We start from the raw sequence: 24,613 nt of genomic DNA, 5'->3' as shown, positions 1-24,613 counted from the left end.
TTATCCAAGTTAGTCTCTAAAATTAACAATTATTATCATATTGAGACATTGGAGCATGAACTTTAGAATTTTCAAAAAAAAAAAAAAATTAAGGACTAAATTGAATAAAAAAAAAGTTGAAGCCCAATGTAGAGATAAAATAATGAAAGAGACAAAAGTATGGTAAAAGAATCTTTGTAAAAATTCTAAGCACAAAACCTAGCAGATATTTTGTAGTGACCACAAAATTCTGATCATTTCTTAGTTGTCTTTAAGCCAAGTTATTAATTGGTGGAAGACAATACTAAATAAATTCATGATAGTGAACCCTCATCTCCCACCACTTTTCATCATTGCTTCAACACTAGCTTTATTTATCCTCATCCATTTTATCAGATTATTAATTGTTAATTTAATAATAAATTGAATAATTAATTTTTTAAATTTTAACATTTAATTTTATTAAAATTAATCTTACCGCTCATCAAAATTGATTTTGAGCTTAATATAAAAGAATCGAAAAATTATTTTATGAACTCTTCCTACCACATCATTCATAATTCTTTTCTAATTAGAGCTGATCATGGGTTTGGCGGCTCACCTAAACCCAAGGCCCGCCTAAAAATAGGAGGGTTGGGTAAAAATATAAGCCCTAAAAATGGGCTTGGGAAAAGACGAGGCTGTTTAAAAAAGCAGTGGGCCTTGGGTAAGAGTTTTTTGGCTCGGGCCTGCCCTACTGTAATTATATATTAATATATATTTTTATTTTATTTTTAATTATTTTAAATTTTTAATATAACTATTTTTTATTATATTGTTAATTTGTGTATTGTTTTAAGAATTGTTTTAGTATTATTTTTATGTTTTTAAATATATTTGATTTATTATATTTTTAAATTTTTTTATTTAATGAAATAAGAAAAAAATTAATATGGGCCGGGCCGGGCCAGCTCGAAGCTTAGTAATTTTATTTCGGGCCGGGCTTGGGCAAAATTTTAGGCCCATATTTTGGGTCGGGCCGGGCCTAGTAGACGGGCCTAAAATTTTATTTGGGCCCGGCCCAAACCCGGCCCATGATCACCTCTATTTCTAATTATTTAACGACATTTCGACAAAATTTTTCATATCATTGATACATAATTTTGGTAATTTTTTTACTCTGAATCTCGAACTTGAATACAGATATAAACATTGAATCTCAAACCCTGAACTTCAAACCTCGAACCTTAAACCATGAATTGGTTTAGGTTTAAGGTTTAAGTTATAACGGATCATGAATAATGTGATGGAAAATGTCTATAAAATAATTTATTGTATTTAGTAGAGGTTTGAATCTTAAATGGCAAATTTTTAATAGAAAATAAGTGTTTGATAGGGATTGAGACATATTTGCCATAAAAAAATTATTGTATTTAATAAAGGCTTGAATCTTAAATGGATATTTTTAATGGAAAAATAAGTGTTTGATAGGGATTGAGACATATTTGGATATGTATTGATGTTAGTAAATATGTGTCATTCATATAAAAATTCAAGGACTTGCCCAATAAAGCTGTAGCAAATAATTTTGGGGTAAATTATATAAAGTTTGAATTAAATTATTTTAAATAATTAAATTTAATAAAAATATATTTAAAATTTACTTAATTTGGATTTTTTATAGTATAGAATTTATATTTTTAGTCATAATAAATTTTAAAGAAAAGGACTAAATTTATAATATTCGCATAGTATAAACACTAATAGCAGAATTTGACATTTTAAGTATGAACGCAGTTGCTGCACTAAAAATATCCAAAATTGAGCAGTATGGGTGAGTGCCCACTGAGAGCCACGAGAAAAATGTTTGGTACTAACATAGAAAATAGAATAAAAAATGGTTTCCGGTCACATCAAACTTATAGTAATCTAAAAATTCTTTGATTTTTTTATAGAAGACATAATCATTCATTCAAGCATTTTATTGGGGATTGTATCTTCCATAATTTGATGAATTAAAAGACTTAAATTACTTGATAATTTTCATAAACGATTGTTATAAGCTTTAACTAAGGGAATCCCATTTGTTTAATCAGCAAAAGCAAGCAAAGCTTTAGCCTTTAGTAGCTTAGTTGTCGTCTCTGTAACTGCAGTCGCAGGCTTGCAGCTTTGCAGGCTTTGCATGGTTGCCATTTTTCATGTTCTTAAACTTCATGAAAGCTTAAACCAAGCTCAACCCAGTTTTTAATTCACTGAAATCAACGATGTCTTGGATTTTCGTTTAATACCCAAATCTCTCACCGTCGCCGGACCTTTCTTTTTGTCCTCTGTTCTTCTCTCCGGTTCTGTTTTTTTTTTTTTTGTGTGTGTGTGTGTGTGTGTGTGTGCGCTTTGAAAATGGAGGAAGAAGGGTCGAAGCAGGTGATTTACCTTTACGGTGATTTGGATTTAACCATTATTGAAGCTCGGAAGCTACCTAACATGGATTTAGTGTCTAATCATCTTCGTAAATGCTTAACTTGTGAGACCTGTAAAACTCCATCACAAGCAGCAGCTGCTCCAGAACCAGGGGAAGTTGGTAAAGTCCATCACCACCATAAAATCATGACCAGCGACCCTTACGTCACCGTTACGGTGCCACAATCAACTTTAGCTCGTACACGCGTGTTGAAGAGCGCTGAGAACCCGAAATGGAACGAGAGGTTCATAATCCCCATGGCTCATCCTTTAACTGAGCTAGAAATTAACGTCAAAGACGACGACCTGTTAGGCGCTGAAGTCATCGGCACTACCAAATTCCTCGCCAAAAAAATCGCCACCGGAGAGCGTATAACTGGGTGGTTCCCACTCATTGGCTCATCGGGGAAGCCTCCTAAGCCGACTACGGCAATATACATCGACATGAAATTCACGCCCTGTGAGGAAAACCCTTTGTATAAACAGAGCCTCGCCAGCGACCCGGAGCAAGGCGGCGTGAGGCACACGTATTTCCCGATGAGGAAAGGGAACAAAGTGACGCTTTACCAAGACGCTCATGTGCCGGACGGTATGTTACCCAAAATAGAACTAGACGATGGTAAAGTATTTAACCAAGGAAAGTGTTGGGAGGATCTTTGTTATGCCATATCTGAAGCTCACCATATGATATACATTGCTGGTTGGTCTGTTTTTCATAAGGTTAAGCTTGTTAGAGAACCAACTAGGCCATTACCTCGAGGTGGGGATTTAAACCTTGGTGAATTGCTTAAATATAAATCTGAAGAAGGGGTTAGGGTGTTGTTGTTGGTTTGGGATGATAAAACTTCAGATAAATTTGGTATTAGAAAGGTAACAAGTTTCCCAGCATGTTCTTTTTACTGTTTCAACTATGACTCTATGGCATTAATGTTGATTCATGTCCACGGGGTGTTGCAGGTGGGAGTAATGAAGACACATGATGAAGAAACTTTGAAGTTTTTCAAGCATTCATCTGTTATGTGTGTGCTAGCTGGTCGATATGCTGCTAGTAAGCTGGGTTATTTCAAACAAAAGGCAAGGGTTTTATTGTGCATTCTTGTTCTTTGATGAGTTAACATGGGTAAAAGTATCATGGCACTTGCACTAAGAGTCCTTACAGGCTAAATCAAATAGCAAACTAGTTATTCTGTTAAAAATTCCATTCATTTCTACTTTTAAAAATTAATATAAGGGCAAAATGCAATTCTATAAGGGTCTTTATGGTACTTTTTCCATTAAATATTTTTAATGTATATGTTGTGAGGGTAAAAGTATCATGATGGCCCTTTTACTAGGAGTCAGATTATATTTTTACCCCTTTACTCAAAAAATATGGAAATTAGTTATTATACATTAGATCAAAGAGCAAATTAGTACTTTTAGTTACGAATTTCATCCTTTCTTCTATTAAAAACTGTTATAATTGAGAGAATAACTAGACAATTATACATGGTGTGCCATGTGTGTCTCATTCTGATGAATAAAGATCAGTTTTTAATAATAGAAATGGATGAAATTTTTAATAGAATGACTAATTTGCTCTTTAATTTAATGTATGGGGACTAATTTGCCTATTTTCTGAGTAGGAGTAAAATGCAATATAACTCTTAATATAAGAGCTTCCATAGTACTTTTATCCTGTCGTGAGTGTTCATATATAATGCTGCTGAGGTTGGTTTTTGCAATGGTTTTGATCAGGTTGTTGGAAGCATGTTTACGCATCATCAAAAGTTCGCTCTTGTTGATACACAGGCAGCCGGTAATAATCGAAAGATTACTGCATTTGTTGGAGGCATCGATCTCTGTGATGGTCGCTATGATACACCTGAACATCGAATACTTCATGATCTTGACACCATCTTCAAGGATGATTTTCATAATCCTACTTTTTCTGTAAGTGATTGCTCGGTTTTTATCTTAATAATTTCTTCTGTTCGGATGTTCTTTTGTGTATGTTAATTGCAATTACTAAAACCATGTATCACTTTCCTATAGAGCATCTTATGAAGAATATGACACTGGATAGTGGGATGAGAAAAGTTTTAAACATCCCCAAATCCGACTAGTAAGGGTTTTGTTCACTACCGGGGAGTCTGTGCTTATAGGATTTGGCTCTCCTCCATTACTTTTGTATCCATTACTATTCAATATTACACATTTGAATGTTAATGCTTATATATTAGAAATTAATGAATGAAAAAGTAATGGACATGATCTCACCCCACAAGTATCATGTTATCATTTTATGGTCATTTAAGTGTCATTTAAGCTGCCACTAAAAGCACCAACAAGATGTTGACTGGGTCTTAGTTCAGTGGGCATTGATATTCTTGTTGGTACAAGAGGACGTGGGTTCAAGTGCGCTGGGAGTTAGCACTTTCTTATCTTCCTTCATCTTGTTTCCACTTTTCTCTATATTTTAAAGGCTGGAATCAAGGCTCCTAGGCAACCATGGCATGATTTACACACCAGAATTGAAGGGCCTGCCGCATATGATGTTCTTATCAACTTCGAGCAGCGGTGGAGGGAATCGACCAAATGGAAGGATTTCTGTCTACTTTGTGCAGGAAAAATGCCATCGAATGATGATGCTTTGATTAGGATAGAACGAATCTCTTGGATACTAAGTCCTCCCTTAGCTGTAACAGACCACGGCACTACAATAATTCCAGAAGATGACCCCAAATTACATGTTCTTAGCATCGATGATCGTGACAACTGGGATGTTCAGGTTGTGTAAAATTTTCCTGCTATTAACTGCACTTTTGATGTTGTTCTTTAATAGTAATGTCGGTTCAATTTTTTTTTACTTCCGCAGATTTTCCGCTCCATTGACTCGGGATCAGTGAAAGGATTTCCAAGACCAATGAGAAAACCCGAGAATCAGGTTTTTCCTTGACATGAAGAACCCTACTATGTAACACATTGGCTATGTTCTAAATCTTTAATCGCCTATTTTGATTCTTTGCAGAATCTTTTAGTTTCAAAAAATGTGGTCATAGAAAAAAGCATTCAAACAGCTTATATACAGGCAATAAGATCCGCTCAGCATTACATATATATCGAAAATCAGTATTTTCTGGGATCTTCGTATGCTTGGCCATCGTATAAAGATGCAGGGGCCGATCATCTGATCCCAATGGAGCTGGCATTAAAGGTTGCTAGTAAAATCCGAGCAAGAGAGAGATTTGCAGTATATGTCGTTATTCCTTTGTGGCCCGAGGGTGATACAAAATCTCTTTCTGTACAGGAAATTCTATACTGGCAGGTTCGTATTAATTGTAATCATATGCTTGTTCTGATATATAGCTTCCTTGCTAGTCCATGGTTCTGAACTTAGACTTGATATGTAATGGGAGACCTTTAGCATACTTTAAGAAAATATTGTTTCTAGTACTTAGTCGTGTTCTTTTTTTTGTTATTTCTGTTCGGTTTTCGGTTTGGGGTTTACTTTTTCGACATAATCTTTATTGTGGTCCGTATATTTCCAGTCTCAAACAATGCAAATGATGTATGATATTGTCGCACGAGAACTCAAAAGCATGCAGATTACGGACTCGCATCCTCAAGATTACCTCAATTTCTATTGTCTTGGTAAGAGGGAAGAGGTCACCCCGGAAATGCTCGGTGGAAACGGAACTTCGGTAATTACTTAAAGTTAACTAGTTTTGGATATGATTAACAGTGGGGAGATTCTTGACTGTTAAGTATCCCGTGCTTATGTTTTTCATAGGTCTCTGACTCTGCAAAGTTCGGTCGGTTCATGATATACGTGCATGCAAAGGGAATGGTCATAGATGATGAGTATGTGATTGTAGGGTCAGCAAATATTAACCAAAGATCCATGGCTGGTACAAAAGACAGTGAGCTAGCTATGGCTGCATATCAACCACATTACACATGGGCTGAAAAGAAAAAACATCCACGTGGTCAGGTAAGAAAACTAATCCTCGAACCATTTTTCATTGCTGTTGTTCATACGTAGTAAGAAAAAGGCATCGATTTTGAGTCTTGAAACCGGAATGTATTCATAACATTAGTGTGGCATACTACCCTGCTAATATAGGAACCTTTTGCAACATGAAAAACATGCTCCACATTTCGTTTTTGGATCGATTTACATGTAAAACGAAACATGACTCGAAAACACTGCCTCGAGACTTTGCAGGTATACGGGTATAGAATGTCCCTATGGGCAGAGCATCTTGGTGAGCTAAATAAGTGTTTCAAGGAACCAGAAACTCTAGAATGTGTGAAGACAGTAAACACAATTGCCGAAGATAACTGGAAGAAATTTACAGATACCGATTATTCGGCATTGCAGGGCCATCTTATGAGGTATCCTTTGGAAGTAGATATTGACGGAAAAGTGAAACCACTCCCTGGATATGAAAATTTCCCGGATGTTGGTGGCAAAGTAATCGGAACTCACTCGGTTAAGCTTCCAGACATTCTTACGACGTAAATCACCATGTGTATCAATTGCAGATTTCTTCTGTTCTTAGTTCTTTGTTGAGGCATTAGTTTGCAAAAAATGGGCGTCGTTGTATGTATGTATGTATGTATGTATGTATGTATGTATGTATGTATGTATGTCTGTGCAAGTGTGTACATGTGTGTGAAGTGTGCATCATGTGGCTAGTTCAGTTGGCATCAATGTGATTGCAGATTCTTAGAGCTTGAACATAACCAAATGAATAAATTGTATGTTTGATTTTACTCTTGCCATCCATTTCTTCATTGTGTACTTAGTTTTTGTTTGTAAATGATGGACTCTAACTCTAATTAGTTTTAGGCTTATCCATTTTCTTAAGAAAATATACTATTTTAGTTCAACATTTAATAATAATTTTATATTGTTCTAATAAAAGTTGATAATTATGACTACATATATTTACCAATTGAAAAATTTTGTTCTAATCAAAGTCAAATAATAGAAGTATAGTTTTACACAGGCTCAACTTGTGCGGTTCAACCCTTAACCTCTCACTTCTATAGATCTCTTTATTTTGTCATTGCATTTATTTTTTCAACAAATGACGGGATTCAAGTCACACAAACTCTAACATATATATTTTTATTAAAATTTTAAACATAAATAAATGGATATATTTTAATGTTCACATTATAATATTAATTTTATGTGATAAAATTGCATGATATATAAAACTAAAATAAATAGTAAATTATATAATTAAAATGTACGAGTTAGACTCTGAATATTAGAATTTAAGTTCTACACATATTTAAAATGAATTTAATTTTCTTGTTCAAGTCTATTTTTGAAGCTTATATTTTATCTAGTTTTGTATTTTTCAAATTTTTAAAATTTATTCTACTTGATAACATTATTAATAAACTATTGTTAAATTTAAATGTGTTATTAGTTTATTTTATTTTTAAATATTAAAATATTATGTATTTAAATTTAATAAAATTCATGATAATTGAAATTTAATTTTTAAATCAGAAAACTGTAAGGACTACATTTAAAATTTCAAAGAGTATAGGGATTTAGAGCAGATTTTAGCCATTTTCTAAAATTCTTTTAAACGGTGGTGGTATACAGAAGATCTATTTTAAGTTAACCGCATTGAATCTCTCCCCCTAAAATATCCTTCATTTTATCCAAATAACCCACAATTTTCTTATTATAATGAAGCCGACATTTAATTGACCTTTGCTATTATTCCCTGTGCGTATAAACCCTAAAATTTCAAATTTCCCTTCTCGCGTTCTAGGGTTCTCTTTCTCTTCGCCAAGATGGTAAGATCTTTCTCTCTTTTGTTCACATATTTTGCTTATTTGCTATCATGTTTGTGTTTCATTTAGCCGGTGTAGAATTCTTTGATTTAAATTTTAAATGCGTTTTTATTATGTAACAGGCGGATTCTCCTCGTAAAAGGTTAGCTTCATATCTCTTCGGTGCATTTTGGCATTTGATCTGTGGATTTATTGCTTGTTTTGTTGGTTATTTGTTTCAAGATTAGTTATTGGGAAACCCTAGATTAAATAATTCGGGATGATTTAGGGATTTGATGAGCTTCATTGTGAGAGATTCAATCAATATCAATTTCTTTGCTGCAAATTACGTTCCCTTTTTTTTCTTTTCAATTAGGATTTGGAGGATTTATTTTATATTGTGCGCTCCGCATTTTTGGGAAGCCTGTTTTTTGGTTATGGTTGCATCAATCTCCGTTTTCATCTAATAAATTGCTTCTTGTATCAGGAATTCTCAGTCTCCCTCCCCATGGAGAGAACAGTCAAGGTCACGATCCAGATCTAGACCTAGGTCTAGGTCTAGGTCAAGATCCCGCTCCTGGTCGAGGCCAAGGCATAGGTCCAGGTCACATAGTCGCGGCAGGTTTGTTGTCCACCTGCTTGATTTCAGTTCCACAATATGTTTTGTGGTGGATTGCTTATGTTTTTCTTTTTTCTTTTGAACCAGGTCAAGGTCAAGAAGTCGAGGCAGGTTAGTTTTGATTTTAGCTTTACTTCCCTTTTCAAGGATGTGAATGTTGGAGGCTCAAATGCTCTAGTTTGTTTGTTTGTTTTAATATTCTTTTGGATTGATGTTGCAGGGTTGACGCTGGAAATCCTGGCAACACACTTTATGTGACCGGTCTATCTCAAAGGGTCACAGAGAGGGACCTTGAAGAGCATTTCTCCAAGGAGGGGAAGGTTTGTTTTCTGTTATGGACTCAAAATTCTGGCGTTTTTCTCTTTCACTATTTTATTACTAATGTCCTAACCCAATATTTTAAAGGTGGCATCGTGTTTCCTGGTTGTTGAACCTCGTACTCGCATATCTCGTGGTTTTGCTTTTGTTACTATGGACAGCGTTGAGGATGCGAGCCGCTGCATCAAGTATCTCAACCAATCAATTTTAGAAGGTCGATTTATAACCGTGGAGAGGGTAATCCGATTCTATCCTTGTTGCTTAGACTTCATAGATTTGTGCGTTTATCATCCTTAACCTGGAGGTTTTCTGGCTATATTCAGAACAGTATTGTGTCAGCTATGTTGGCAGCAATCAAAGATGATGAGATCATCCATCTCAACTTAAGTCAAACAAGCTTGATCAATGGCCACAGCTAAAACAGCTTGAAAATACATGTGATCAACTAAATTAGCAACTAGTTTGCCCAACAACTATACAACCTCAGCATTCACTTTCAACTTTCAACTCTCAACTAATCAACGGCCAATACAACAACTTTATAATCAGGCTTTTATGGTATTCACATATGACATTTATATGATAGGAAATAATTGTGTCGGATGTGTATCTTGCTTTTTGTCTTCCCTTTCTTTCAATGGCCATTTTTTCACCTTCCAGGTGATCTTCCAAATGAATTTTTTTGTTTCTTCCCTTGCAGTGTAACATGTTAATTTTTTCTAACGATATGGTTTTGGTCAAAGATGCATGATGCTGTAGATCCTAAACCATTTTGATGAGGCTAACCCAATATTTGCCTAGTTGAATATTAAGCTGTTTTTTTCTACTTTTCAGTCGCGTAGGAAACGGCCTAGGACTCCAACACCAGGCCATTACCTTGGACTAAAAAATACCAGAGACTATGGTAAGTTTGAAATTTGAAATAAATTTATTTATTAGAAAACATGATGTTACAAGGTAAAAGTATTATGGAGGCTTTTGTATTAAGAGTTAGATTGTATTTTGTCCTCTTTATTAAAAAATGGGCAAATTAGTCTCTATATATTAGATTAAAGAACAAATTGATTCTTCTGTTAAAAAATTCTACCCATTTTTACGGTTAAAAATTTATCTGTATGTTATCTGCATTAGTTTTTAATAGTAAAAATGGATGAATTTTTTAACAGAAAGAATCAGTTTGCTTTTTGATTTAACGTACATAAATTAATTTGTCCATTTTTTAAGTAAAGGGGGCAAAATGCAAATTTAACTTTTAATACAATAGTTTTCGTGATACTTTTACCGACGATATGATTTTGAGTAGCATTGAGACTCGAGATTAATATTTTTGTTGATGGTTGTTCTTGTATTGGGGAAAAGGTCGTGGTGAACGTGGCAGGTATCGTGGTGGTGGTCGTGATGACTACGGGTATCGTCGATCTCCCAGGCGCTCACCATATCGAGGTCGTGATTACTCTCCAAGGTATTCTCCTCATGGTGGAAGATCAAGGAGGGAGCGCTCTTATTCACCACCATATTCTCGCGGATCTAGGTGAAGAAGTGTTTTGGGTCGAAGGGGAAAGATGAGAGATTTGCTTTAGTCTCGTCAGTGTTGAATGTTGATGTATTCTCTAGTTTGGACGGAGCTTCAAAGTTAATGTTTGCAGTGTTCTTATATCTCTTTAAGCATGTAGGGGTACCTTGTATGGTAACACTATTATTAAACTTCGGTTAGATATTATTAGGCTTTAAGCTATCACCTGATTGCGAACCATTTTTTGTTTTTGTATGGAAATTATGAATCTGATTTCTGAACTGTCATTTTTCTTTCTCTCTCCTTTCTCACGGTAAGCTGCTTCTAAATATTGAGGGTAAATTATATTCAAGATTGCTATATGTATAGTTTTGAGATTTACATTTTGATCATTTAATTTTAAAAAAATTATGGGTATTGAGTTAAAGTATTTTTTCCGAAAGTTTGTATTGAGTTTTCGTTAAGATGTATTAGTATTTTTTGACAAATAGATGAATTGGTCTTAAAGTTGAGTTAATTTGAGGGTCAATGATATGAACAGAAAATATCATATAACAATAAGTAAGTTTAATAGTCAGATGATTTAAGTGAAAATTTTAAAAGTTCAATAAAATCCGAGCAATTTCTCCTGTTGTTTTTGCAGAAATTCATTCTTGTATTATCAAATCATTACTCGTTAATACAACACCAATATTATTTGATTTTAAATTTAGGGCAATGCCTATAGTACTTTCTTCAAATTCTACTAATTCATCAGCTATTATTTCATCAAGACCGTGAATATGAGTAATATCGTTGCTTGAAGTACAATACCAATATTTACTATCTTTATTTCTCTACGTTCATAGATAATAATATTATTTAACTTTTAAATTTGAGTGATCGATAATAAACTTACTTAATTATAGTTTAATAATTTTGAGTGTAATTTATTTTAAATATTTATTTAAAAATTCTGTTTTTACTTGAAAATTCTTATCCTTTTACTTAATCTACTAATATTGCAATATGTGTAGCATACTTTGAAAGAAAAATACGTTGAATTTTATGGAAAATTCATCTTTGAAGTTTCAATCTTTTATATGTAACATATTTTAATATTAAAACAACGGATATTTTTATACGATGTATAATTTATTCAAAACTTTTTCGTAATCTTTAAATTGAATATATATTTTTATTATAATAGTAATAGTGCCAATTGAGATAAAACTTAATTGAAAAAGAACGAGTTCAATACTCACTCGGTATAATTAAATATTTATTTTTGAGCTTAGTTCAAGCTCGATTAAGTTCGTACGTGTTGAAGCTTGAACTCGATAATTATTTTTTCATAATAACTTGATAATTAAATGTAAAATTAATAATATATTGAAGATAATAACGTAATTTGTAATAAAAAATGAAAAATATATATTAAAAATGAAAAATTGAATAAGGCACACAAACTGTTTGAGCCAAGACTAAGATCAAATTCATCTCGACTTATAGTTAGAGTAGCTTGAGCTCTAACTTAACTCGATAATTATTGAATCAAATTGAACTCGAATAACTTGTAAGCATATCCCTAATAACCACTTGTAAGCATATCCCTAATAACCACCTTGTTTGGGGTGTGACTTATGCTTTTGGAGTGTTCCATAGGCAAGGATTTTGACCCCTTGACAAAATGGGAAAATATCATCAGGAGTCCCTCTTAAGAATTAATTATTTACTTTAAGTCTTTTAAATAAATGAAAAATTTGTAATTTTGATCCCTTTTAGATATTAATTATATAATTTAAGCCCCAGTAAAATAAAATATTTAGCTTCAACCTCCTCAAAATTTTAGAATTTTATGTCGGCCCTTTGGTCTGGGCTGATGGGCGGCTGAGTTGTTTGGGTTTGCATTGCATGGGCTTTCCGGCTGAATCATCATCTAAAAAGCATGGTTTAATGGGCCAACTAGGAAGCCGACCGATCCACCATCATCGACCATCATCATTATCGTCTCTTTAGCCTCACTTCCCGATAAGCTTCGTGTAAACAAAATTGAATTTATTGGTGATTTTAAGCTAAAGAGCAAAAAGCTATGTCACTGCCTTCTCCTTCCTCATTGCTAAAACCCCCAACCCCCAAAATCTCCTCCACTTCATTTCTCTCTCTTTCTACACCTCCTTCCAAGCTTTCCCGCCATTACAACTTGTATTTCCCTCGAAAATTACATTCCGTTTCCCCTTCCTTTCTCTCTTCTTACGTAGCCCAAGACAACCCCGCCGTCGGTGATGACGAAGAACACGTCATCGGTGATTGTCTCGTCTTCGAAGACGGTGCATTCGAAGACCCTTATCTCCAACCTGACTCCATGTTTGACAATCCCAATAGCACCACAAGATTTGCTAAAACGAAGCCAAAAAAGAACAAACAAGAAATTGAAGCTGAGAATTTAGTTCCAGAGCAATGGAACCATGTGGTAGAAGAGATGAATATAACCAAGAAGGAAAGACGAAAAATGGCGCAACAGTTGGAATTTGGGCGTAGAGTTGAGAAGAAGAAGCAAGGTTTAGTCCCTATTAGAACCATGAATTCGCAAGAATACTTGAAGTATAAAGAAGCTAAATTAGCTCAGTTGAACCCCGTGGTTCTCGATAATCCATCGACATTTCCCAAGAAGGAAAACGAAGAAGATTCAATGGAGGGTACAGTGAATAACCCATCTTCGAGTGAGCGCGTAGCTCCAAAGAATCCTAGGTGGGCAGTTTACAGTAAAGGGTTCGATGATGTTGCTGAGTTTTTCAACAGTGGAAATTATCAGCTAGCCGAGAAAAATACTCAAGGTAATTTAGTGAATTAGTCTTTTTTTCTTTTTGGTTTCTTTATAATGTTCTTATTAATCTTTATGTGCTTGAATATGTATATATATATATATAGGCTCACGTAAATTGTTTACAAAGGAAGAAAAGCTTATGTTGAATAGGCGTGTACCTGATTTAGCAGCTGCTACTTCTGTAAGTTTTTTTGAGCTCTTGATTATTGATTAAATTTGGCTTTCTTTAGTTCATTGTTTAAGCAAATTCTGTTCTCGTCTTATTGGATTATTCTCTTGTATCATGCATTTTCCTGTTGACATGGGGCAAGTACCTTTTTTTAAGATAAGTAGTAATTCTATTTATCCAAATAAGCGAACTAGCTGCTATAATTCAAACAGTAAAGTTCTCTTTTTGAACATAGGACAGTATTCATATTAGCAACTTTAACTTTGTTGTGAGTGCATAAATGCATTGCCATGGCCGAATCCAGAAATTTTTTAGTGGGTTGGAATTGAATTTTAAAATTTTAAGAGGTCAAAATATAATTGTATTTATTAATTTCAGATTTCATAATTTCCGAAGGGATTAAACATAATTTTTTTTCTTTTTTTTTTTTGGGGGGGGGGGGGGAGTGCAATTTTATAACTTAAATTTTCTTTATTCATTAAGGGACTAAATTGCAGGATTTTCATTCCCCCCCTTATATTCGCCCCTGTGCACTGCAACTGTCTCCTTGATCTTCTATGGTACATCACTCACCTTGAGCTTCTGATGTTCCGAAAATTCTGCTATGCATAAAATTATAGAATGTGCCCATGCAACCTGTCTGTGGACCTGACATAATCCAAGAACATCACCATAATTGGTCCCTGGACTCCTTTTGAGTGCCTAGGAACATTGAAATGAAACCAGACCAATTTGTGCCATATCACCTTGTCAGCTCTTGGACTGATAGCATTCCAAACAGCTGGTACTCTCTGCTGCCAGTAGAAGGTGTTCCAACTATTGCCCAAAGCAATAGGAAGCTGCCATAGGTCTTGACATTTTAACCATATATGGTTGCACCCATGCTATCCATAGGGAACCAACAACCGAAAGGTTTCTCATTGTACATGCTAGATTCCATGACAAAATGTTGTTGATACCTAGCTCACCCAGAATATCTCATTTGCTATGAAGGTTGAATGTATCTATTATTATATATGTTTACTTTTGAGAAATGACTATTTTCCTTGTCATATTGCCGAAACTTTCTATAGGGAAAATGGTTGCCTCTTCACACTCTTGCCGCATCGGGAGAGTTCTACCTCGTTGATGCTTTGTTGAAACACAATGTTGACATCAATGCGGTGGACAAGGTATTAAAATGTTCTCAAGCTGACAGAATAAATCTTGGTCTCTTTTATATTCTTGTGTAAATTATTTCTTTTGCTCTCTTGCGTAAACTATTACATGCTATTAGATAGGGAGACTTTCTTCACATCTTTACCAATTTTTCATGATTTTTGAGTTTGTTGATGTTCGTTGCAGAATGGTTTCACTGCAATTCACAAGGCAATTATCGGGAAAAAGCAGGCCATTACCAACTATCTTTTAAGAGAATCGGCAAATCCATTTGTTCGTGATGAGGTAAGATATGCAAACTCTAGAAATTTATGGGAATTTTAGTTTATTAAATGGTTCCCCAGTGACAACATTATTTGCTACTGTATTGTGATTATTTTCTATTTTTTCAATTCATTGTTGATGTGTTCATGTTAGGAAAGAAAGGGAGATGGGGGCTTGAGATAATTTGACAGTATACCTTATTTTACTGACTGAGAGTGGCTTTGTGTAAATATTAACATACTCGTTTTGTGCTGCAAACAGGATGGAGCCACCTTGATGCATTATGCTGTTAATGCCGCATCGACTCCTACTATTAAACTTCTTCTGTTATACAATGTTGATATAAACCTTCAAGACAATGTATGGTTAACTTTTCCTAGTTTGTTGTTTTATGAGTTTGTTTTTTGATATTCTTTTCTGTTTTGGTAATGAACTTGTTTCAACTTTTGGCTTGTCTAGGATGGTTGGACGCCATTACATCTCGCTGTTCAAGCTAGAAGAACCGATGTGGTGAAGCTTTTACTAATTAGAGGGGCAAATAAGATGCTAAAAAACAAGGTATAGAGTGATACTGTAATTTTAGACTGCTGTCCCTTCATATTATTTGTCTTAATTTTTCCTTCGCTGTTATGTTGATGCATCTATTCTTTTACATGTTTCAGGATGGTTTAACACCGCTCGATCTTTGCCTTTACTTGGGTCGAGACATGAGAACATATGAATTGATCAAGATATTGAAGCAGCTTCCCAAGTCAAGAAGCAATGAAAGATGATCAATTTAACTGCATTCATTCAGGTTGTTGTGAAACTAGGTGCTGATGATACAACCGGTAGTTCACTTATAAGAAGAATGTTTTTGTTTGCTTCTTGCACCCAATTGCTACATATTGATCAGCTTGTCACATGTAATTATATTATTAAGAAAATTTATCAAATCAATGATTAATATATACCTTTTGTCACTTTCCATTTCTCTAAAAGTATACACCATGTTATATATACATTTTGTTGATGTTTTTTTGGTGATGGATAGAGCTTGGAGACATTGTGAGCTTTGAGAGTGCTGGAGATTGTCGTTTCGGGTTGCTCGTCTTGTTATGTTGGTTTATTTGATTTGCTCAATGACCAGTTTGTTGTTTTTTCGGGGTCGTTTTCTGTCTAGTTGTCAAGTCTTGATAGCTATGTGCTTTGCTAGGTGGTTTGTTTCTTTGATTGGTAAACGAGCTAACATGGACAAACCAAGTGATTAAGATGTCATAGATTTATACATTTCTTGAGTCTTGTTGAGGGGAGGTTGACTCTTTTAGAGAAGTTTTTGAAGTATTATTTGATTGGGAACTGATGGATCCTTCAATGAATTGATATTGTCTTTAGTTGAAATTTTGTCTCGATTTTGCAGATAGCTCAAATTCTTATAGTGGTGGATTCAAAGAGGAATGTCTTGTCGAGATAAATTCTGCATGGTGCACGGTCACTTATCTTTGCTTATGGTGAAGTTTGAACCCTTATAACTTATAGGGGAGTTTGGTACCACTTAATTTAGCTTAGATCAACTTGATCAAGTGTTTATAACTTATAGGGGAGCATGGTACCACTTAATTTAGCTTAGATCAAATTGATCAAGTGTTCATTGTTACCATTTAAGTGGCATAGGTTAAAATGCAACCATAGGAAATGTATATTTGACTACCCTAAGTAATTGTACACCACGAATGGTTCAATCTCATGATGTGAACTTGTCACGTTAAACACCTAAATTCTTATAAAAATATGAAGATAAAATCTCAATTGAAGATAATATCTATTTGTTAAAAAGGTGGCATGTTCATATTTTAAGTTGCACTTAGAAAACATAGATAAAAATCTTATGGATAAAATACATCCTATGTCATTAATTTATTATAAGTTTACATTTTAGTCATTCAGCTTAAAAATGTTACAAAAAATTAACTAAACTATTCGAAATCGTTGCATTTAAAATCGTTATTGTATGAAACAACTTTTGAATGTTGCAAATCTACAAACCAAAACCTAAACAATTTTTTTTCTCCAATCTTCAACATTAACCATCAAATCAACTTGGATTTAAGGTATGTTCTTTTACTCGTTGATAGGTACTGATTTACCCTACTGATCGTTAAATTGTTATTTAGAGCTTACTAGACGAACTTAAAAAAAAAATTATCAATCCAGTGACTTAAAATGAAAACTTTCAAATAGTTTAGTGACAATTTTGAAACTTTTTAAAGTTAGAGGACCAAAATATAAAATTAATGACCCAAAAATTATTTTTATAAAGTATTTATTCGATATCTCCCATATCATTAATGATGTTGTTTTCACCCCAAAAGAACAAAATGACATTTCTCTATCAAACGTCGTCCTAAACAGCTTCCATGGCAAACACGAGGGATTAAATTAAAAACTAGAATGAACAACAAGGGTAGATAAAAACCAAAGTTAAAACAATCTTAAAGCTTAGCTTTCCACGTCAAAGCTTAAGATAAATTGAACACGTGTACATAAGTTGTCGGGTCGGTGTTTCCCCACTCTGTTCTCCGAATTCCAACTAACTTTTTTCTTTTATTTTTTTTATTTCATTTTCATTGGTTAACTTGTTCTTCAAATTAAACTCCAAATCCAAAGCCAAAACAGTTCCTTTCCCTTTTATCTCTCGAATACAATGCTCGGAGTTCAACTTTGCTACCGTACATTCTCCACTTTCTGGGTTTTCTCCCATAAATCAAATGCTACTACTTGTCCCACCATCCCTGCATTTTCTTTCCCGTCGATTCGTTCCTCTTCAATCCGTTTACATTTCACGGCGAAACTCCGGCCGGTTTCTTGCCACTCGATCCGTAGTGGTAGCTTCGATCCCCAATTCAACGAAGGCGATGATAAAGATCTTCAGTTCCTCGAAGCTTCTCTTCTCGTTTCAGGTTTCGACTCGTTTTTGTTTTTGTTATATATATATATATATATATATATATATATATACATAGTGTTTTGAATTTGGTTGAATTTTAATAATTTTGGGGGAAAATTTTTGTTGAATTTGGTGTAGAAACTGTTTCGCACTATCGGATGTTAAGGCAAGGAATTAAAGAAGAAATAAAATGGCAATCATCGAGAAGAGAACAGCATCCTATGTCGAGGGCTAAAATTGCTTCTATTGGACAATCTTTTCTTAGTCGTTTCCCTACTCCAACTATTTTTCTCAAGATTTCTTGTGATGGGGATTTCTTGTTACCCATTATTGTAGGTATATATGTAAAAGAAAATCAACAACATTTCTCACTTTATTTTGGATCTGTTGTTTTGTTTAATAGTACTTATTAATCTGCTGATGCTAGGGGAATTTGCTGTTGAAAAACTTATAGCTTCCTTTTCGGGAGATGATGAGGGGGTAATATTTCTTAGCTTGTTACTGTTTTTTTTTTTTAACATCTGATTTTTGTTATCTTTATGTTAATTTCTTGAAATAAATTTGGGTTTTTTGCAGGAATGTCCAGATCAGTTCCATCTTGTTAAAAATGTTGTGGAGAAGCTTGGATATGAAGTATGAAGTTGGTTTTTTTTTTTTTTTCATGCTGAAATTTTCCTAGATTTTATCAGTTTCTTGGTTTAATTGTTTCTTTACGTATAATGTCTATTAAAAAACTCTTTTGAATGGTTGGATTTAGTGGAAATAAGTAAGAAATTTTGTAAAATAAGAAAGGGTATAATCGAGTCAAATGGTTTCGAGACGCTTCAATGTTCTCTATCGTGAACCAATTACTAGTTTCTCTTACAAACTTAGTGATGTTACTGTGTAATGTCTCTTTTCGTTGATTTATACATTGTGTTTCATTTCAGGTTAAAATGGTGAGAATTACAGAAAGAGTAGTCAATACTTACTTTGCAAAGTTGTATTTTAGCAAGGTGATTAGAACTTAAAAGATCGCATTATCGTTCTTTATTCATTCGATAAAGGAGCCTGATTCAGTTATTATTTTTGTGTTTATAGCCGGGAGAAAATGATGTGATAAGTGTAGATGCACGGCCCTCGGACGCCATCAATGTGGCTCATAGATGCAAGGTATGTACTTGGAAATTACTATGAACTGATCTTTTGCAATACAAAAGGACAATTGCTTGCATTTTAGTCTTATTCTGTTGTGATTCCTACTGCTGTTTCAATTTAAGTAGGTTGCTCCGGTATTTTCAATTTGCAATCTGTCTCTTTATGTCACTTCAACTGTTTGCTTCTCTGCAGCTTCTAATTGGCGTTTTCTATATGCAGGCTCCAATCTATATAAGTAAACAAATTGTCTTGGAAGATGCTATTAGAATTGGCTTTGGGATGGGCAGAGTGCGCGATACAACGCCTACTTACGATGTAGTGCTTGACAGGTATGTTGTATGTGCTACATTTGGTGTTTTCCGTAAAATCCGGTTGGTTTATATTAACTCTAAGCATGGTTGTGTATTTCCAGCGCTATGGAGGGTCCGGATTTATTAACAGAGGAGCTTCATCTGGTGAGGAATATGAATTTAGCTGTTGAAGAAGAAAGGTACAATGATGCAGGTAATAAGAACATAAAATATAATCTTCCAACCAAAATAAAGATTATAGAATCTACCTTCTTTGTTCAATTATATATTTTTGTTTCATCTTAGGCTTTGCTAGGCGGAAAAAGAATTGAAAGTATGGAAAATTGGAGTGGAAAAGTAGAAAACCTAGAAATATATATATATATTTTCTTTATATTGATTTGCTCGATAGGAAAGTTGGAAAATGGAAAGAAAAAAGTATTCTTTTTCTTCCATTCAATACTCAGTAGAGTTGAAAAACGAGAGGAAAGAAAATGAAATTCATAATTTTGTACATTTAACTTACATCTCACGTTTTATCCACTCTTCTCGTTCCAAATTGGAATGATTTTATTTATTTATTCATGGGATGGAAAATGATTGTGATTTCTATTTTCTTTCCTAATGATCACACTCAAAATCGATTTTCTTTTCACTTTTTCACTCTCTTTCCATCTGTCCACTTTTCCATTCTGTCAAGCATCCCCTTAGCGTCTTACATTATGAATCGACTTCTTGCAGCAATGTTAAGAGACAAACTAATGAAGCTACGCAACTCGAGTCATGATCAGTAACATGTTTTGATTGTAACCATGCTTGTATGCTTGTTGGTTGGCCTACTTGTGAGCTATAATTCATTTTCGATTTTACTATTACAAGCCAAAGGGTATACCTTCTGGTTTCCGAGTTTCACCGGAATGCTTCAGGAAGATGCCTATGCTAACCTCTTAACATAGAATAATGCATAATCCTGCTTTACAGAAGATGGTATGTACGAATGAGTCTCGTGTACAGGTACAATCTTTCTTAAAGTGGCTTTTTATTTTTCATGTTTTTAGAGGATGTTTAGAGGGTCATATCCTCGTACTCATGTTCGGGCAAAGGAGCAACGTAGGCCATGTATAGATATAACATTTTGACATGTTGGACCATAATTAGGGTTAAGTTTGGATTAACTTCAACAATGAGATATAGCCATGATAATGAAGGTTATATATTCAAAGTTCACACATGAAGTTGTTTGTATTTTATGATTATGCAAACTATGATGTATAGCAGAAGACCATATATTATGGTTTTTTCATAGAATGTAAATATCTAATTGTTTCTTGTTTTTCGAATTTATTTATTTATGTTGCTTTGCTATATTTATTTCTTTGATTTATTATCAATGACGCAATACACGGTTTGCACCTTTTTCATCTTTGGGTATTCTAAATAATAATTTGATTTTATTATACATATATTTATTTATAAAGTAAAACTAATGGGAAATTTGGGCTAAATTAGTCAAAAATGCCGTTTTTTAGAAAAATTTAGTGAATAGGTCGATTTTTGTTATATTTATTGAAATAGATTAATTTTGGATAGCGGATGTGTTTTTAGTTTATTTTGTAAGAAAACGTGCCCAGTGAGATACGTTTTTTATTATCGATATTTACAAATTTCAGTTAGACGCATTTTCACTTTTTTTCTTTAAAATTTATTTATTCTAATAAATATGTCAAAAATCGGTCTACTCATTTTGTTTTTTTTGGAAAAAGTAGGGCATTTTTGAGTAATTTATTCGAAAAATTGAATATGAAGAGAGAGAAATGATTAATGGCATTTCCGTAATTAAGGTATAAATTATAATATTTGATAAATCTGAAACACATCGATATTAGTACCTACATATTGGTCCCATATACATATATATATTAATTCATCCTCCTGTATCACGTGAGCAAAAATCAAATAGTTGTATGCGTCATGACTATGTGCATATGGATAAGCGGGAATCCAAATTATTATAACAAATATGAGGCCTTCTATGTTATTTCTTATTTTTTAACTCTTGCAAATTAGAGGAGTAAGGTCTTCCAACTATTTTGGTTTTGGTTTCAACTTATTTTAGATTCCAGTTATTTAGGTTTATCTGTCAAATTTTCTGGTTAAAGAGCGTCATTCGAGCCAAACCCCCTATCTAAGTTTTGAAAATTTTCATTATGCTTTTTAAATTTTTTAAAAATTTTAATTAACCTCTTTCAAAATTTTTAATGATTTTGATTGTGTTCTCCAATACTTTCTTTTCTGAAAATTCTCATTAGAATTTTTTAAAATTTTTAATTAAATCTCAAATTTTTTAGAACTTCTTATTAAGCCTCGGAATTTTGAAAAATCTAATTACACCCCTTGATTATTTTGAAAATTTTAAGTAGGCCCTCCCATTACTTAATGGCATATACTAGTATCGAGTTAAAATAATCTCTGATTATTTGTTCATATTATTTCAAATTTAAGTCATTTTGAATTTGAAACTATTTTTTGTTTAATGCGGTTTCACGTTCGTATTAAATAAATTAAAATTATTAATCTTTCTACGACTAAATCAAGTGAAGACAAACTCAAATTCAAATTAATCAAGTTAGTGAATTCGAATCCAAATAGTATTGAATAACACATCCAATTTCTAAAAACAGGTCTGACTAGTTACCCCCTTGGCTATTAATATTGCTGACTGTCTATCCCAGAGAGAGAGATTCCTTCATTAATGTTGGTGGTCTTTCTGGTTCGGCAATGCAGTGAGAGTATCACGATCATGGACATGGACATGGACATGGCAATTGTCTCCCTTTCTTTCTATTGGGGCACACACTTTCTTTTTTGAATTCTTGCTTCACTTTTATAACTATGACCAACCCCCATGTGCTTGTCTTTATAATACAAATATTTTCAATTTAATCTTTCATATTTATATATATATATGTATATATTATTTTTTCTTTACTTTTGGAACTTTGGTTTAGCCATTTGTGCAAAGAATTGGATTTCAGTTGACCCCTCCAACAGACAGACCATATTTTACTTCAGACCAACTCAGTTTCATAGTAGAAATACTGCTTTGCTTATTGTTCTCTCTTGAAGGGGGTCCATGCATGCAATGTCTAGCTATTGAAACATGTATTAATATTGGTAAAATGACTTTTTTAGTCCCTTTTAATTTTGATATTGAGTAAAATGGTCTCTAGAAAAAAAAAGAGAGCAATTTAATCCCTTTTAGTTTTGAATGTAAGCGACTAAGGACAGTTACTCACAAAGTTAAAAGTTTTTCATCAATTGTATATTTTTTATGGTTAAAATGTGCCATAGGTCCCTGTACTCTTTATAGATTTAAAAATTTATTTCTCGAGATTTAGTTTAACTATTTTTCAAATTTCCAAATTCAATTTCAATTGATAACATTTTTTTTGTTGTTGTTAAAATGGTTGAAATAAAAAAAACAAAAAACCACTTGATAACAATATAACTAAAAAATTACATTGTAATAAATCAATTTAACAAAATATTTTAAAAGGTTTAACAATTAGACTTGAATTTTAAAATCTGAAAATTAGTGGAACTAAATTACTAAAAATAAAATAAAAGGATTTTTAATTTCAAATTTACGAAGAGTACAAGAACTTATGTCATATTTAACCCATTTTTATTAGTATAATAGCTTAATTTAGCACTCAAAGTTTACACATTTTGTCAAATTTTATTAATTTAACAAATTTAGCTTGCACTATCTACACAAAATAGATGAAAAGTGCATAGACTTATGGCATATTTTAATTATTTTTTATTGGTATAGTAACAAATTTAGCACTCAAAGTTTACACAGTTTGTCAATTTGTTATTTATTTAACAAGTTTAGCCCACAGTATTTACACATAATACATAAACATCGAGGACTAAATTTATTATTATATCAATAGAAATGATTACAAGTGATGAAAATACATTAATGTTGTCATCATCTCACTTTCGAAATTGACATGATTAAATTATTCTAATTTTTTTAAAAGGAACTAATTTACTTGATATTGAAATTGACAAACTAAGATGTATTTTTACCATTAATATTAGTTGTGGAAGATGGGGTGTAGAACTATTCATGGGTGGGTTGAGCCAGGTTCAGGTCAGGCTTAAGCATAATATTAATACAATTTATGCTTGCCTCAGCCCGACCTAAAATATGAGCTTAAAATTTTGCCTGAGCCTATCCATATTTGTAAAAGGCTAACCCAAACTCGTGTTAGGCCCACCATATTATTTTTTTAATTTTTTCTAAATATTAACATTAATTTAATTTAATTTAATATTTAATAATTTCATATATTTTATTGGGATAAATCTCAAAATTATACATGAACTTCGATTTAATGTGCAATTGTAGACATGAACTCTAATTTAGTACAATTATACACATGAAACTCTAATTGTGGTTCAAATGATATTATATAAATAATTGTGTTGATAATTTACAAGAATTGAATCAAATAAAAATTTCATGTATAAAATTTTGCACATTAAACCATATTTCATATATAGTTTCGGATTTATCCCATTTTTTATTTATTAAAATTTTGTATATAGTCATTTTAACATTTTTCTAATATTTACATTAGAGTAGTATTATATATTTAATATAGATTTATTTTTATGTGTTATAAATTATTATAAATTTAAAATGGGTTGGGTCGAGTTTCCGAACTCACAAAGAAAAAGTGAAGTGAGTTAGACAAATATTTTTTGTCGATAACCTCAGACCAATCAATCGACTATTAATTAATGTGTAATCGATCAAACACTACTTGAAAACAGCTCTTCTACTTAGAAATGAATAGAAATTCTTGTTCCTATTGGACCATTTGTATCTATATACATTAGGATCATGATTCATGGATCTCTTGGTTCAAGAAATCAAAATAAGAGAATCGAATCATTTTTAAGTTTTGAATGTTTAAACTCAAACTCGATCCATATTTTAAATCAACTTAAAATTTTTTTTACGTAATATTTTTATATAAATCCTCTGAAATAGGGAGGGAATCTTCTAACCCATACTATCCGTGATGGGGTGCCCCATGTAACTAAAAAGAGAAGTATACATAGAATTTAAGGCTGGCTTAATGATTCATAGAAAAAGAAAAACATGGATGGGACTGTGGGGAGGGGAAGAGGGAGAATAAT

At 32.9% G+C, this 24,613-nt stretch overlaps 4 protein-coding genes across 4 annotated transcripts; all 4 read left to right on the top strand.

The window, feature by feature from the left end:
* The first annotated feature begins 1,799 nt into the window (after positions 1-1,799).
* On the top strand, positions 1,800-7,173 carry LOC108453753 (phospholipase D delta). The gene is made up of 9 exons (XM_017752044.2): positions 1,800-3,285; positions 3,373-3,489; positions 4,153-4,347; positions 4,880-5,185; positions 5,273-5,341; positions 5,426-5,722; positions 5,946-6,098; positions 6,188-6,388; positions 6,623-7,173. Exons 1-9 carry the CDS (start codon positions 2,356-2,358, stop codon positions 6,917-6,919), a joined length of 2,565 nt encoding a protein of 854 aa, XP_017607533.1. The 5' UTR covers positions 1,800-2,355; the 3' UTR covers positions 6,920-7,173.
* Positions 7,174-8,085: 912 nt separating this feature from the next.
* On the top strand, positions 8,086-10,927 carry LOC108476719 (serine/arginine-rich splicing factor SR45a). The gene is made up of 8 exons (XM_017779043.2): positions 8,086-8,220; positions 8,340-8,359; positions 8,684-8,818; positions 8,903-8,926; positions 9,036-9,135; positions 9,221-9,370; positions 9,968-10,037; positions 10,493-10,927. The coding sequence occupies exons 1-8, from the start codon at positions 8,218-8,220 to the stop codon at positions 10,666-10,668; spliced, it is 678 nt and encodes a 225-aa protein (XP_017634532.1). The 5' UTR covers positions 8,086-8,217; the 3' UTR covers positions 10,669-10,927.
* A 1,690-nt stretch (positions 10,928-12,617) lies between these two features.
* Positions 12,618-16,023, top strand: LOC108467010 (ankyrin repeat domain-containing protein, chloroplastic). Its single transcript, XM_017767448.2, has 7 exons — positions 12,618-13,462; positions 13,557-13,633; positions 14,695-14,793; positions 14,966-15,064; positions 15,305-15,403; positions 15,503-15,601; positions 15,706-16,023. Exons 1-7 carry the CDS (start codon positions 12,718-12,720, stop codon positions 15,814-15,816), a joined length of 1,329 nt encoding a protein of 442 aa, XP_017622937.1. The 5' UTR covers positions 12,618-12,717; the 3' UTR covers positions 15,817-16,023.
* Positions 16,024-16,149: 126 nt separating this feature from the next.
* On the top strand, positions 16,150-20,736 carry LOC108471023 (bifunctional nuclease 2). Its single transcript, XM_017772586.2, has 9 exons — positions 16,150-17,982; positions 18,108-18,305; positions 18,397-18,449; positions 18,546-18,602; positions 18,899-18,964; positions 19,050-19,121; positions 19,326-19,435; positions 19,519-19,610; positions 20,138-20,736. The coding sequence occupies exons 1-9, from the start codon at positions 17,727-17,729 to the stop codon at positions 20,188-20,190; spliced, it is 957 nt and encodes a 318-aa protein (XP_017628075.1). The 5' UTR covers positions 16,150-17,726; the 3' UTR covers positions 20,191-20,736.
* Positions 20,737-24,613: the final 3,877 nt, after the last annotated feature.

Source organism: Gossypium arboreum, chromosome 2 (assembly GCF_025698485.1).
Source record: "Gossypium arboreum isolate Shixiya-1 chromosome 2, ASM2569848v2, whole genome shotgun sequence".
NCBI lineage: Eukaryota > Viridiplantae > Streptophyta > Magnoliopsida > Malvales > Malvaceae > Gossypium > Gossypium arboreum.
Note: the sequence above shows the minus strand (reverse complement) of the source record. Positions and strands in the feature narration are given on the sequence as shown.